We start from the raw sequence: 14,027 nt of genomic DNA on the forward strand, positions 1-14,027 counted from the left end.
GTAGTTACCTCTGGAGAGGATGCAGTTGAGCAAAGGCACAGAAGGCTTCCAGAACACTGATAATGTGCTCTGGTTCTTAAAATAGAAGTGGGGGGGGGGGGGCGGGTAGGGTGCATAACCATCTTCTTTTTCTTTCCCTCTTTGGACTGTTAGGATCTATTTCTTTTAAAAAGCAACTATTAAGAAAGAAAGGAAAAGAAAGCTCGGCAAAAACAGACCCAGCTGTTACCTCTGGCTGGTGATTTTTATTTTCTGTGTTATGCAGTGCTGCAAAGTTTGTCTTTGTTTACAATAAGCCAGCATAATTACAAGCAGAAAAAAATAATAAGAGTCAATTAGGTTAGGTTACTTTGTAAAATTGTAATTTTCTAAGACTTGAAACATCCTAGTTCTAAAACACAGAAGACAAGCCTTTAAATGCCTTGAATTTTTCATCACATATATGGCATTAATACTGATCACACACGCACACACAAAAATTAGAGGTTACAGAAAGAAATCCTCTCTGCTGCCAGGTGCTCTGGGTTAAAGACTCCTCAATCAAGTGAGTATAATCTTTATTTTGCCTGAGCTGCCTATAAATCCAGAGAGGAGATGTAAACATGCATACACTAGACTAAACAGCGGCTAAAAAGTGGCCACTACTTACTCTCCCGCTCACACATACCATGTAAGTCTGTGGGAAAAACTTACAACTAAACTAAGGAACTCAAGTCAAGTTTTCTGAAAATAACCCAGAGCTGACAAGTCAGTAGGAGGGCCTGGATGGTTTCAAGACACAGTTTTTAACCAAGACTTGGACCTCCAACTGTTTTCTTAAACAAAGATTTACATCCCATCCTTGGCTAAATTACTTATAAATTAATCAAATTAATTACCCTGAGTGGATAAGCAGGAGACTGGACAAGATAGTGCTGATGTCAGCCAATGAAGCCTGTGTTGTTTTAACTAAATATATCAGAGCTTAGTTTTAAACAGATCTACTGTGCACAAATATGGTAAGGGACCCACATCCTACCCAAAATCTTAGTTCTGTTTCCTGTCTTGGGAACAAGCGGACCTAGTTTCAATTTATCTCACATAATGAAAATGTTAAATTTTCTACACGAACAAATTCATACCTCTTAATGATTTATTTTTCAAAAGGAGTAGCTTTTATTCAACCTACACAATTGTTTTCTAAGGTGATGGGAAATATTTTTAAACAAACATTTTTTAGAAAAAAAAATTAAAGTGACAATCTTGAGTGTTTGTCAAACAATGAAACCTTTGGTTTAAAAATATTTCTGTAGTGTATCTTCATGGAGACTGGGGGTGGGGCGAAAACAACTAAATTTCCCCTTAGATGTCTTACCATCAGAATTCTTTCAGATCTGTGCTACACATTGTACCAAAGATATCAAATCCAGAATGTCTGGGTATCATTTCCTTGTTTTCTAAGTTAGGACCCATTTATGTTTATTTGTTTGTTTGTTTGTTTGTTTTTTACAGCTGTTACTTCCCCAAGTTAGCAAAGAACAACAACAACAAATTTACAGCTTGGAAACGCAGACTTTTGGGAATTAGACGATTTTTTTTTTCCCTAAATCATTAGAAGAGTATGTTTTGTTTTTTTTTTTTTAATTCACAGATTGACTGTACTGGGTCACCTTTGAGTAATGGAAATCTGTTTAAACATTCTTTTGGCAATAGGCACCCAGCATTAGATCTTATTTCCAAGCTTTACCAGCTGGGTTTTGTCATTAACATTTATTAACAATCTAAGATATGGCTTTCCCCATCTAATCCGTACTACACAAATGTTTTGTATGGCCCTCCAGAGGATTTTGCTGTGACAAATTACTGGCAGAGATTATAGCCCCGTGGCTATTCACCAGAGGCAATGTAAAATTAACATGGTACTAATCCAATTTAAACAAGAAGTTGCACAAACAATCCTCTGAACAAAAGCAGATAGAGGATTCCAAATTTTATATTCAAACACAATAAATGTGTTTTTAATAAAAAGTTCTAGAAAAATATGGTACTTTCACACATATGAATTGTGCCTATTTGATGAAGCTATTAATTTTAACCCTATAAGAACAGTTAGTGGCAGAGCACAGTTTGGGATGGTCATGGCAAAGGCTTATATTTGCTCTTCAAGTACCAAACCTCCAATGTCGTCTGTGGAACATCAGTGATTCCTAGTGACCTAAAGGTTGTTTACAGTGTTGTTTCCAAAGCAGAAAGTTAGTGGGATAAGGAACAGAATTAGTCTCGAGGAAGATTACTGCACTCAAAGAATGAGGCTCTTTTCTTGAAGAAATAGTTTAGAGTTGAATTCTAAATTTAACGCCGTTTTCTTAATACATAAAGTAACTCACGGGGAAGCATCTGACTTTCGTGATAGCCTCTCCTACTAGAAACAAACAGCAAAATTATCTGCCCATGCTTTTTAGGCAAGGGGGTAGAAAATACATAGGATAAAAGGGGGTAAATGTAAAAGAATGGATGAAATGGGAAGATTCAGAAGGTAACAAAAGGGTACAGGAAGGAGACATTTCAGTCATTAACGATTACTCCTCTCTCCAAAGGAAATGCCCTCCTCAACGCTCACACTTTTCCACCTTTTCATTACTGGTTCTGGTAATGCCCCATGATTCATTCCCTTAGTCTCTGAGCCTTCACTGTGTAACTTCTTTAATGGCAGGCACCGTTTTCTACTTCTTCCCCATCTCCTCTCCGTACTTTGGCATCCTGACTGGAGCTTCTTCTCGCCCGAGGTCACTTCAATTCTCATTAGGAGAGCTGGTCTAACAGTCACTGATGCCATTTTCCTTGCTGGGATGTGCCAAACCATGACTTGTGCCTGGATACTGTGTCAGAAATCCCTAAAACCTTCCAGGGCTCACTTTCTTCTCCTCGAAATCCTTTCATTATTTGGCTTCCATGCAATAACCTGACACCAGCATAAAGGGGAAACAGCCGGGACCCCAGTCCAGTGGCTCTAATCCTTGCTCTCTCACTCATGACCTGTGCGATCTGGTGCACCTTCCTTAACTTCCCTAAGTCTCCGTTTCTTTCATCTAGAAAATCGAAATTCAGTTACCAGCTCTACTGCGATCTTGGTTAGGATGAAATGACAAGGTGTGAGGGGCCTGAAATCATGACCGCCCTCTTGCTCTCTGCCCGTTGGTTCCATCATCAGCTCTCAGGCCTCCTCTGCAAACCTAAGAATGCTCAGTTTTATCTACCACAGCTTAAATTCTCACATCTGCAAGGAGCCCAATCATCCTCCCAATACCAGCTGCATATTTCTGAATGCTTGTTGAATTTCTTTTGGCAAAAGTCAAGATGTCCACATTCGCAAGTCCTTTCTCCTCCTTGTATTACTACCGTTATTTCCATACTGGAAAACTCGCTTTGCAGACACTGAGGCTTCAGCCTTTGGCATCATCTTCAACTTTCCACTTTGCATTACAATCAGGTAAAAACGGGGCTATACCAATCTACCAAAACCATGTTTTGGGGGTTTTTTCCCCAGGAATCTGTGTGTCACGTTCCCACTTAAGTTCCAGTCCTGGTTACCTGAAATTACCTCTAAAATTGACCCTCCTCTCTTGTCCAAGTAGAGTCTCTGCTTTCCACCTTCCTGCATGTTTCCTATACTCATTTTGTTGGTTACATTTATAGCATTTCCCTCCCTGCTTTCTTAAATCATAACCAGCTCACCAGAGGTCTATCTCAAATACTCCTCTTCCACAGCGTCCTACTTAAGTGCTATTAAATAGATGTACTTTCCCCTCCTGCCTCCTCAGGATGGTTCTTGTCACGGCTCTCACTCTTAAATATAAATGTTACATTTATAATTTTCTTCCCTCTTAATAAATTGCAAGCTCTCTGAGGGAAAGACTTAAGTTTTACATACACCAATAAATCTAGGGCAGTACTGTGAATACAGGAGGCCCTCAGTACATGCATCTGTCCTTGATCCTGTGAACATTTATAAAATACTTTCACTTCGTGTAATACTCTGTTATGCTTACAATCTCAACTCTTCGACAAGCTACATTAAGGCAAACTGTACTGTTTATTCTCCTGAGGTCTTGTACATACCTATCTTTGAGAGCAGTAGGTGTTTAGTGCAATACCACAGAGATGTTTAATAGCATTTGCTGGTCATGGAGACAGAGAAAAAAATACAATTATGAAAGACCCTATGTGCCAAATTTCACTCCGAGTAAACAGATCATTAAAGAAAGGCGAAAGTTTGAAGGGTTAGGTCAAGTAGATTAGAGTCTAAGGAAAAACCTTGCTCGCATTTAATTGATCTTAATCATTTGAGCAAATTTCACTCCAAAATAAGATTAATTTCTCCTGAGGCTTATGGCATTTGTTATTTAGTAGTAGGAAGAAGAAGAAAAAAGAAGTCTAAGAAGAATTGAGGAAACCACTATCACTTGTAAATTCTTGTAAAATTGTGCAAAAATTGTCTGTGATTCCTTTTCTTAACTGAATAAATGACTAGGTCTTCTAGGACTAACATTTGAAATCAGCTGTTCAGCTGGAGGACATGTTAAATTTTTTCAGTTATTCTGAAATTTCTCTTCTGAAAGTTACTTTCAATGGAAAGAAATTAATACTAAGACAAAAAAAATGGCCGTTTTATAAGTGAAAGTGAAAGAAATCATTCCTAATTTCTTCTGGGGAGGACAACAGTTGCCAATTTAAAAAAAAAAAAAAAAAAAAAAAGACCTAAGAGTTAATTTTTTTATTAAGAAAACAATCTTTTAATAATCTCAAAAATAGCCCTGCAGATCCAAATGTCCACATGAACGTAATAGCTATTGCCAAATACGCATACTTTTAAAGAATCAAGGGGAAAAAGACATAAAAAGAAGAATCCATCATCAGCTATAAACTACATACCTGTTTAAGTCTGGCAAGTTCTTTCAAAGCTCGTCCCCACTGCTGCTTGTAATGTAGTTTAGACTTAGTTGCAGATTCCAACTTCCTTTCAAGTTCAACCTAACAGTGATTAAAATCGTATCAAGTGAAACACTATACCACTGTGTACAATCACTGAAAGATAATATATACAAAGAGTCTGGCTTAAGAAAAGAGTTTATACAGTGTAACATACGACATCATCTAAAACTGTTATATAATTTACTATAAATATTATGGCACATGAACATTTTCTTGTTTAAAATATAGTCGTATTTTTACTGCCTAACAGCCTATACTGAAAGGAACGGAATCAGTCTTAACCTCCAGACAGTTACTATAAATGTATTAAAACGTGTATAGAGTGCAAAACATTCATTTTTTACGAAAAGCAGTCCTTACTGTTAGCATTCCAATTTAGCTGGCACTCGACATCTCAGAAACCTAGTTCTTCCTTCTGGGGGCCTATCATGAAATGGAACTTGGTCTTACAACCCCGAGAGCTAGTAGAGATACTCTTATAACTCTATTGCCGCAAAACTCGGAGAGTGCTGAGAGCAGGGAGATCTTTTATCAGAAAGCAGTTTACTGAGAAAGAGGACAAAGGGGAAAATATTTTAAGAATGTTAAAATAAACCTGAGAGTAGGAAAAATAATGCTCCTCATAACACTAACTTTGATTTTCTATTTTTCCTCAAACATATAAAGAAAAACATGAAAGTGATTCCATTAAAAAAATGGTTATTTATACTTGCAGCAGGCAATCTGTTGTGCATGAACCGAAGCCAACTTGGCGATGTTCTGGAATGTACGTTCTCAGTGTTTCAAACCAAGTACCAAACAAATTCATGAAGCCAACAGACAGTTTTACTATTTAAGTGATAATGTAATAATCTGCCTGAATTACAGCACAATACTGTGACTCTAAACTGGTCTAAGTTTTTTATATCAAGTCTAGTTTTTCCCATACACACAACTCTTCATGTTTTGCAGGAACATCAAACCAAAGGCACAGTCCCAAAATTCAAACTTCAGAAAACGTGTATGAAAACAAAAGGAAAGGAAAAGCAGATTGCCAAATTCCCTTCACAAAAGACCAGAATATTCTCTGCAGTAATATATGAACTCATGGAGTCACGGTCTTTTCTGCTTTATAAATCCCTGGTGCTTGAATTTAAAGGTGTTGACATTTCACAACTAGACTTCCATGTCTTAAGTTGAATAAATACTCTGAGATTATCAAAGGTGACCTCTTCTACTTGTGCCCCAAAGATTTATACATATTACTTGGTAATTTAACAGTAGGGCATAAGTCAGAGGAATAGCAAAAATCGTTTTATATTGCTGGGATAAAAGGGTAGTATTTAATTATAAAAGTGATCATGTCCCTGGGTCTTGGAGGAGGTCTGGTAGCCTAGACTGGCCCAAGGATGAGGGTTAGGAAGGGATAACCCCAGAGGGATCAAGTATATCCCATGGACTGACTCAATAGAAAAGGCTGGATAGGTTTTATCAGTTTTGCCAGGATTATCAAAATCACATTTGCATATTCACAGTTAAATTAAAAAAAAAAAACGTAGTTTGCAAATTTCAGATTCAAACCCCACTTTTCTAATGCATTCCTATGACCTAATCAGTGATTCCTAACCTTTCTTCTTTTTTTTTTTTTTTTTTAAGAATACAACTGCCTCTGTGATTCTAAGGAAACACAGGGGACCCAGTTCCCAGAAACATGCACGCGACTAAAGATTTGAGAGAACTCCAGGGCATTCAAAGACCTTGAGTTGAAACCTCTCGAGTAGATCTAAGGCTTGGGCAAGCTTTTCACTTACCTCATGAACCAAGTTACAGATTTCTCATGTGAAAACTCACCTCAGGACCCAGAGTCCATTCAGAGGCCAGTGCAGGCAGAAAGCACAAACCCGTGTTCACTTGTTCTCTGTCTCCCTGTTTCTAGGCCCACAAGTCCCATTCTCTGCTCAGTGGATGGCACCGTCTTTGTCTCTGATGCCCTATTCCCCACTGTCACAAGGAACTACAGAGACTTCTCCCTGGCAGAACTTGGCAGTTTTATACTTCTATGTTGCTCCTGCCCTTTCCTTAGCCCACGTTCGTATCTTCTCCAGTCTCCTCAGCCTCCACAGTTTTCTGTCTCCAAATCCCGCAAACCACTGTCAGGTCACTTTACTCTCAAAGATGCCGCTGCTGCTACTTGCCTGCAGGCTGGAACCTACACTCCTCTGCCTGTTTTTTGTTTTTTTTTTTAATTTTTTTTTTCAACGTTTTTATTTATTTTTGGGACAGAGAGAGACAGAGCATGAACGGGGGAGGGGCAGAGAGAGAGGGAGACACAGAATCGGAAACAGGCTCCAGGCTCTGAGCCATCAGCCCAGAGCCCGATGCAGGGCTCGAACTCACGGACCGTGAGATCGTGACCTGGCTGAAGTCGGACGCTTAACCGACTGCGCCACCCAGGCGCCCCCCCCCTGCCTGTTTTAAGGTGTTCCAGAATCGAACTTCTGTCCTACTTGCTGCACCTATTTCCTTGGTGTTCCTCAACAAAAAGCCCTCTACTCCAGCACGTAGGTTGGTGTCCTGGTTCACCCCCCATCACCCAATTAACTTCCTACGCCTGTCACTTTCTTCTCTGCTTACTTAAAACTACTATTTTCTCGGGGCGCCTGGGTGGCGCAGTCGGTTAAGCGTCCGACTTCAGCCAGGTCACGATCTCGCGGTCCGTGAGTTCAAGCCCCGCGTCGGGCTCTGGGCTGATGGCTCAGAGCCTGGAGCCTGTTTCCGATTCTGTGTCTCCCTCTCTCTCTGCCCCTCCCCCATTCATGCTCTGTCTCTCTCTGTCCCAAAAATAAATAAACGTTGAAAAAAAAAAATTAAAACTACTATTTTCTCAACTGCAAAGAGTTTCTATCATATTCCCTGGTATTTGATCACACACAGTCACTTCAGGCTCCTTGAGGCATCTCTCCAATTTTATTACAAACTCTTTAAAAGTGAGGTCCCGGAAGGATCATGTACTTTTTCTCCTCTTTTTTCTCTCATCTTTCCCTTTGCCTTAAGACAGGGGTGGACCCATGGTAGCTACCAAATAATCATAAATACATAAATTTTGGCATTTATCTTCAACTTCAGTCTGCCCTACTATATTAATGTTTTCCATATTTCTTTTATTTAAAAACCTAATTATTTTTAAGCCATCTAAGAGACACTCCTAGTTAAAAGCAAATCATAAACTATTCTTGACTTTTTAATAAAAGGAATGAAGAATTACATCTGGTAAAACTGTATCTTATTTTACACCATTTTAGTGAAAATTGATGTATTTCTGTTAAACTGAAGAGAACAGGTAATCAGCAAATGCTCTCTATTTCACATAACCAGAAGTTATACAATGAATAAGATACTTTTTCACTTATGTCTTTCTTTTTGTGCGTTTATGTCTTTGTTATTACTTAGCAATAAGAAATAAGATTCTGCCCTCTTCTGGCTCCAAACAAAATTTACCAAGAATTTTCACCAGAGCTGAGAAGCTGTGTTTTACTCAACACTTAAACATGCTGGATGAGTTCCTTGGGTCTCAAACAGAGGCAGTTTAATTATTCATTTTTTTCCCCTTGCCCTTCACAAGTTCATGGCACTGTTTACATTTTTGATACGTTGAGGGATTTTTATCCTTTTGGTAGAAGTATAGTTGGAAAACGGGATTTAAAGAAATCACATAAAATGTATTTCTATGGCAGCTAGTTACCAACTTTCTATTCACAAAAGATAAGGTTCTAATTGTGAGATATGTGGTCTCTGAAGGTAAAATAAAAACACTCTTTGACGCTTAGTGTCTGTGCACTTTAGCTATCTTTGGTAGGTACCACAGAATTCACAGTTGTAAACAGGGAAATAGTGGAATACTTGTTTTTAATCAAAAGAGGGGTTATGGGGCACCTGGGTGGCTCAGCCAGTTGGGCGACCGACCCTTGACTTCGGCTCAGGTCACAGTCTCGCGGTTCGTGGGTTTGAGCCCCACGTTGGGCTTGGTGCTGACACTGCAGAGACTGCTTGGGAGAGCCTCTCTCTCTCCAAATAGGTAAAATAAACTTTTTTTTTTTAATTTTATTTGTTTTTGACAGAGAGAGAGACAGAGCATGAGCAGGGGAGGGGCAGAGAGAGAGGGAGACACAGAATAGGAAGCAGGCTCCAGGCTCCGAGCTGTCAGCACAGAGCCTGACGTGGGGCTCGAACTCACGAACTGTGAGATCATGACCTGAGCCGAAGTTGGATGCTCAGCCGACTGAGCCACCCAGGCACCCCCCCTTTTTTTTTTAAGAGGGGTTAAAAATGTCCACCTGGATTCAAGTTCACTGATAGAGAAATTCAAAAGGCCCAAGAATCAAATGGAGAAACGAAAAGATTTTCCAGGTATGTAAGAAGCAGGATCAACAAGGCTTGGCAGTTAAGTGCACGTAGGGGTAAGAAGAGGAAACAGAGATAGCGTGGCAATGGACAGGCTGCAGCAAGTCAGTGAGTTCAGAAGCAGAACAAACTGGTTAATACCTGCTTCAACCCCTCAAAAACTTATTTTACCACACCCTTTCTTGTCGCGAGCTTTTCTACATATTATTCACCCTTTCTGCCTCTTAAATAGCGTTTCTACTTCCTAAGACTGACTCTTCTCTGGTCCACTCATCCCCTCCTCTCTCAAAGCTCAATTTCTTCTTGCTATTAATTGCTGCTTATCCTCAATCTAAAAACATTCAGGGGCACCTGGGAGGCTCAGTTAGGTCAGAGTCCAACTCTTTGACTAGAGGTCGTGATCCCAGGGTGGTGGGATCAAGCCCCACATGGGGCTCGGCCTTGGGCCTGCTCCCTCTGCCCCTCTCTGGCTCACTCAAAAAATATCTCTGTATATGTATATGTTCGTAGATTTTCCACCTACCATATAAGGTTTTAATAACATGAAGCCCCCTGGTTACATATTTTCCTGGTTTTTTTTTCAATGCCAAACTTTTATAACCCTCTGTAGTTTTGCTTCTTCAAAATCTCTTACCTGCAAAACATAAGGCCCTTCTTCAACCGTTCTTGACTTGGCTGTCATAAGAGATGACTTCTATTTCCTTATTCTCCAAATCCCTCCTCTTAGCACTGCACTAGACTGTCTTTACTATGTCTCTGGATCTTTTTAGCCTCCTTCTCTGACTCTTGCTTTTCGTACCTGAGGCCGTAGTTCCCACCAACTTGTCTGGGTGTCCTTCCTAAAGACACCTTAGACCATTTCATCTAAATCCAAGGCGGTTAGTTTATTCCAGTGATTCCAAATCTTTATCTCTACCCCCTTTTCTCTCTTCCTACTATACTTGCCTATTTGTTAAAAAACTGTTTATTTAATTTTGAGAGAGAGAGGGAAAAAGAGTCTGGAAGAGAATCCCAAGAAGCTCCGAGCTGTCAGCACAAAGCCTGACGCAGGGCTCAAACTAATGAACTGTGGGATCATGGTCTGAGGTGAAATCAAAAGTCAGACACTTAACTGACTGAAGCAGCCAGGCGTCCCATACTTACCCATTTTCAACCCCTCAGTGAACTGCTCCGCTTCAACTTTTTCTGCTAGAGTCTCAAATGGAACCTGCCTAGAACCATAATTCTCTACAACTTTCAACCTCCTCAAAAAGTTCTTCCTGAAAATTCCTCACTCCTATTAACATCCATTAAGCCAATGTAATACACTTGAGAGTAATCTCTGACTTTTCTTACCAGATGAAATACAAATTCTTTAACTTAGCATCTAAGGTCTTCCCCATATATGGCCACAAATTATCTTAATTTCTAGCATTCTCTTATCAGCCCTGTTATTTTCGAGCAACTACCACAATACTTAAACTCCCAAGTTCTAGTCAAGCTATTACCCGAATATGCAATAGGCTTTCTAACCCCTCTAGTTCTCTTGAATACTTCTTGGAATACTCTCCCACACACACTCACTTATTAATGTGCCCTTTAGATTCTATATCTAGTCTCCCTTCTTAGTTTACCTCATGTGTTGATTTCAGAAGTAGCTTTGTCTCCCCTTTGAGTTCACGGCATTTAGTAAGAGAGAGTTAGATAGTATGGTAAGCTATTACCTGCCTTTCACTTTAATTATCTGGGTAAGTTCCCTGCCTCTTTGTAGGACTCGTCATTTATTTGACTCGCTCTGGAACGTTTTTAAATCATTCAGCATAGCATTTAGCACAGCGCCCAGGAGGATGCATCTTCGCTGGATAATGAAAAACCAGTTCTGTCATTTAGCATCCTGCCAGGAAACTGGTTATACAGGTAACAGGAAAGCACAAATGCTAGAGAGGATAGGATGAGGCAACCAGTGATAAGCAGGAGCATCCAGGCCCTACGTCTCCGGGGTAGGAGGGACTACAAAAGCAAGTACCATGGGTAACAGTTCTTCCTACTAGGAACGCGGAAACACGGATTGTTCATGCAGTAGGGACAGCCCAAGGCAAGCTGGAGAGAACGTGTCTAGCCAGAGAGGAAACCATAAAAAGGTGCACCTACTAAGAGAGAAGGGAAGCACACAGACAAAGAGAAGAACGAACTACCCTGGCAACTTCCTGACACCCCCTACCGATCTTCTGATAGTGCCCCCTAGTGGCTACATCTGCAGTGGAAAAGAGGCAAGGAAGCCTTCAATAGAATGTTCAGTGGACAATGACAGGCCATGGCTGACACCATGAAATCCTGTAACTTCTGAAAATTATTCTCTCATTACCTGTGTCATTTCTTGGGTAGGCTGTATCTTTTTAATAATACCTAAAAAATACTAAACGATAAAATGCAACAGCACATACTGTCAAACTTAACATTACACATTTTGGACAGTACACAGTTTTTAATGCCTAGAAGCAGAACATTCTTCCCGTTTGCAGAGGATCACTATATAACTAGAGGCAGGACCTGGCCTCCAACCGCAAGAAACAAAATAGGATGGATATCCCTTCTCTGGGCTCAGAGGAGAGCGTAGTCTTGTGATTGATACGAATGCTCCTACCTGGGGCACTGAATCTACAGGGTAGTAAGTAAAATGCAGTCAGCATTCATGATGGCAAGACTGGCTGTTGAATACGGAAATCAGGTGATAAGGCAGTGAAAGCACCAACAATAGCAAGAGGAGACAGTTTTGGGACAGGATAGGCCATGCTGTGCTTCCCCCTGTTCTTGTACATATTTTGGAAGTTGTTCTTTAGCCTTCCTGAGAGTTCTGTGGATTCCTTTATTTCTAGAGTTAGTCACTTCTGTTTTGTGCAACCAACAACTCTAGTTAGTATATGCTGTAACTGATAGAAGTCAAGAAATTCAAGTACTGACAATGTCATGTGTCTCAAATGCTGTTCTTATTTGATGTCAGAATACTACAGTGAAATGTCAGTACATTTTATATTCAAATAGCACCTACTGATTTTATAAATTAGCAGAATTAAATTGCCATAAACTGACACAGGTACCTTTTCCAAGGTGAGTAGATTTATTTCAGACTGAAGGCGGATTTCTGGTTTGTTGCTTTGCTGATCCTTGAACTGATGGAACTCTTTTTCCAAAATCTTATACTTATTTTCAGCATCATTAAGCTGTATTAAAAAAAAAAAAAAAAAAAGGATGACAGCCATTTAAAAAGACCAGTATGCAAAGTTCAATGCTACAGAATTCAACAGTCATTTTTTTTCTTATTGTAAAGCTTGTTTATAGTAGAAAATTTAGAAAATCCATAAAGCATAAAGAGGAAAATTAAGATTTCTAGTAATCTTAAAAATTTAGTGAGTCAACTAATTAACAATATACAAAAACTTTTATTTAAGAGTGTGAAATGTGTTAGAAAACCAGAATCATGAGAACATTTTTGCTCAACTTTAGATGGCAAATGAAAGTCAATTTATAAAAATACTTATACTATATCCTTAAGATGTCACGTGTACGAGAATACTATGCACATTAGATATACCAGCTAATGACGATAAAAGTAAAAAACTTAATTTTAGCGCGGTATTTATTGTTCTTATAATTTGAAACTGTAAAAGTTTCATAATTCAAACACTATTACAACTTAAAGTCATTTCAAGATGATTTAACTCAACCCCTTCATTTCTGTGGATAAGACATTTGAGGGTTTCAGAAGCTCAGCTCAGCAGTGCCCAGGATCTAGTCAGCGGCAGAGACATGAACAGCTCTCAGATCTATTCATCCCCTAGAATAATGCTCTGATGAAAGGAGGCAATACTTTTTAAAATTAAATAAAACAGAGACTTACCTGGACTCAACGCTCTATATATAATTTCCCTTAGAACACTTTCAAAACTACCAAAACAAAACAAAAAACCAAACAGAATATAAGAATGTTCTTTTCAAATCTGGGATTTTTTTTTTTAATCAAATGCAAACAAGGACTGTTAAAGATGCCTTCCATAACCCTCTAGCAAGTATTAGATAAACCCATTTATCTACTTACTAAGACATAAGACTTAACTAAATTTGAAATGCTGAGAAAATTGGTGGCAAAAATGGAATTTAAATTATCAATAATCAATTCTTGTTTCATGCCAGTAAGCACAAATAATTCTAATTAGGGTTTAGTTTATCTAGCATCTTTAGGTAATGAGGTACTCTATTACCTGCAAAGTCTTCCTATGGCTGAAGTTTACTTCTTTGAATATCCAAACTTTGACTTTTCAATTTGGAAAAAAAAAAACCTTTCTCAAGCATCTCTCTCATTTATTTCTGTTTTAAACAAAAGCTAACAGACTTAAAATTTGGTATTTTTTCTACCATTCAGAAACATTACCATAAATTTTTATTTTATTATTATTATTGAGACAGAGAGAGACATAGTGTGAGCGGGGGAGGACAGAGTGAGAGGAAGACAAAGAATCCAAAGCAGGCTCAAGGCTCTGAGCTGGCAACACAGAGCCCGAGGCAGGGCTTGAACCCATGAAGCATGAGATCATGACTTGAGCAGAAGTTGGATGCTTAACCGACTGAGCCACCCAAGTGTCCCAGAGACATTATCATAAACAATTACTGTGCCTAAAATCAGGTTGTGCAGAAGTAAG

General features: G+C 39.2%; 1 protein-coding gene across 2 annotated transcripts in view; it reads right to left on the reverse strand.

Annotated features, from left to right (window-relative positions):
* Positions 1-14,027, reverse strand: part of CEP120 (centrosomal protein 120) — a 75,040-nt gene that overhangs the window by 16,039 nt on the left and 44,974 nt on the right. For both annotated transcript variants that reach the window (XM_030317154.1, XM_030317155.1), the window contains exons 18-19: positions 12,429-12,551; positions 4,912-5,010 (exon numbers count right to left, since the gene is read on the reverse strand). In XM_030317154.1, coding sequence (XP_030173014.1) covers positions 4,912-5,010; positions 12,429-12,551 — 222 coding nt within the window. The remainder of the gene's footprint in view (positions 1-4,911; positions 5,011-12,428; positions 12,552-14,027) is intronic.

Source organism: Lynx canadensis, chromosome A1 (assembly GCF_007474595.2).
Source record: "Lynx canadensis isolate LIC74 chromosome A1, mLynCan4.pri.v2, whole genome shotgun sequence".
NCBI classification, from domain to species: domain Eukaryota; kingdom Metazoa; phylum Chordata; class Mammalia; order Carnivora; family Felidae; genus Lynx; species Lynx canadensis.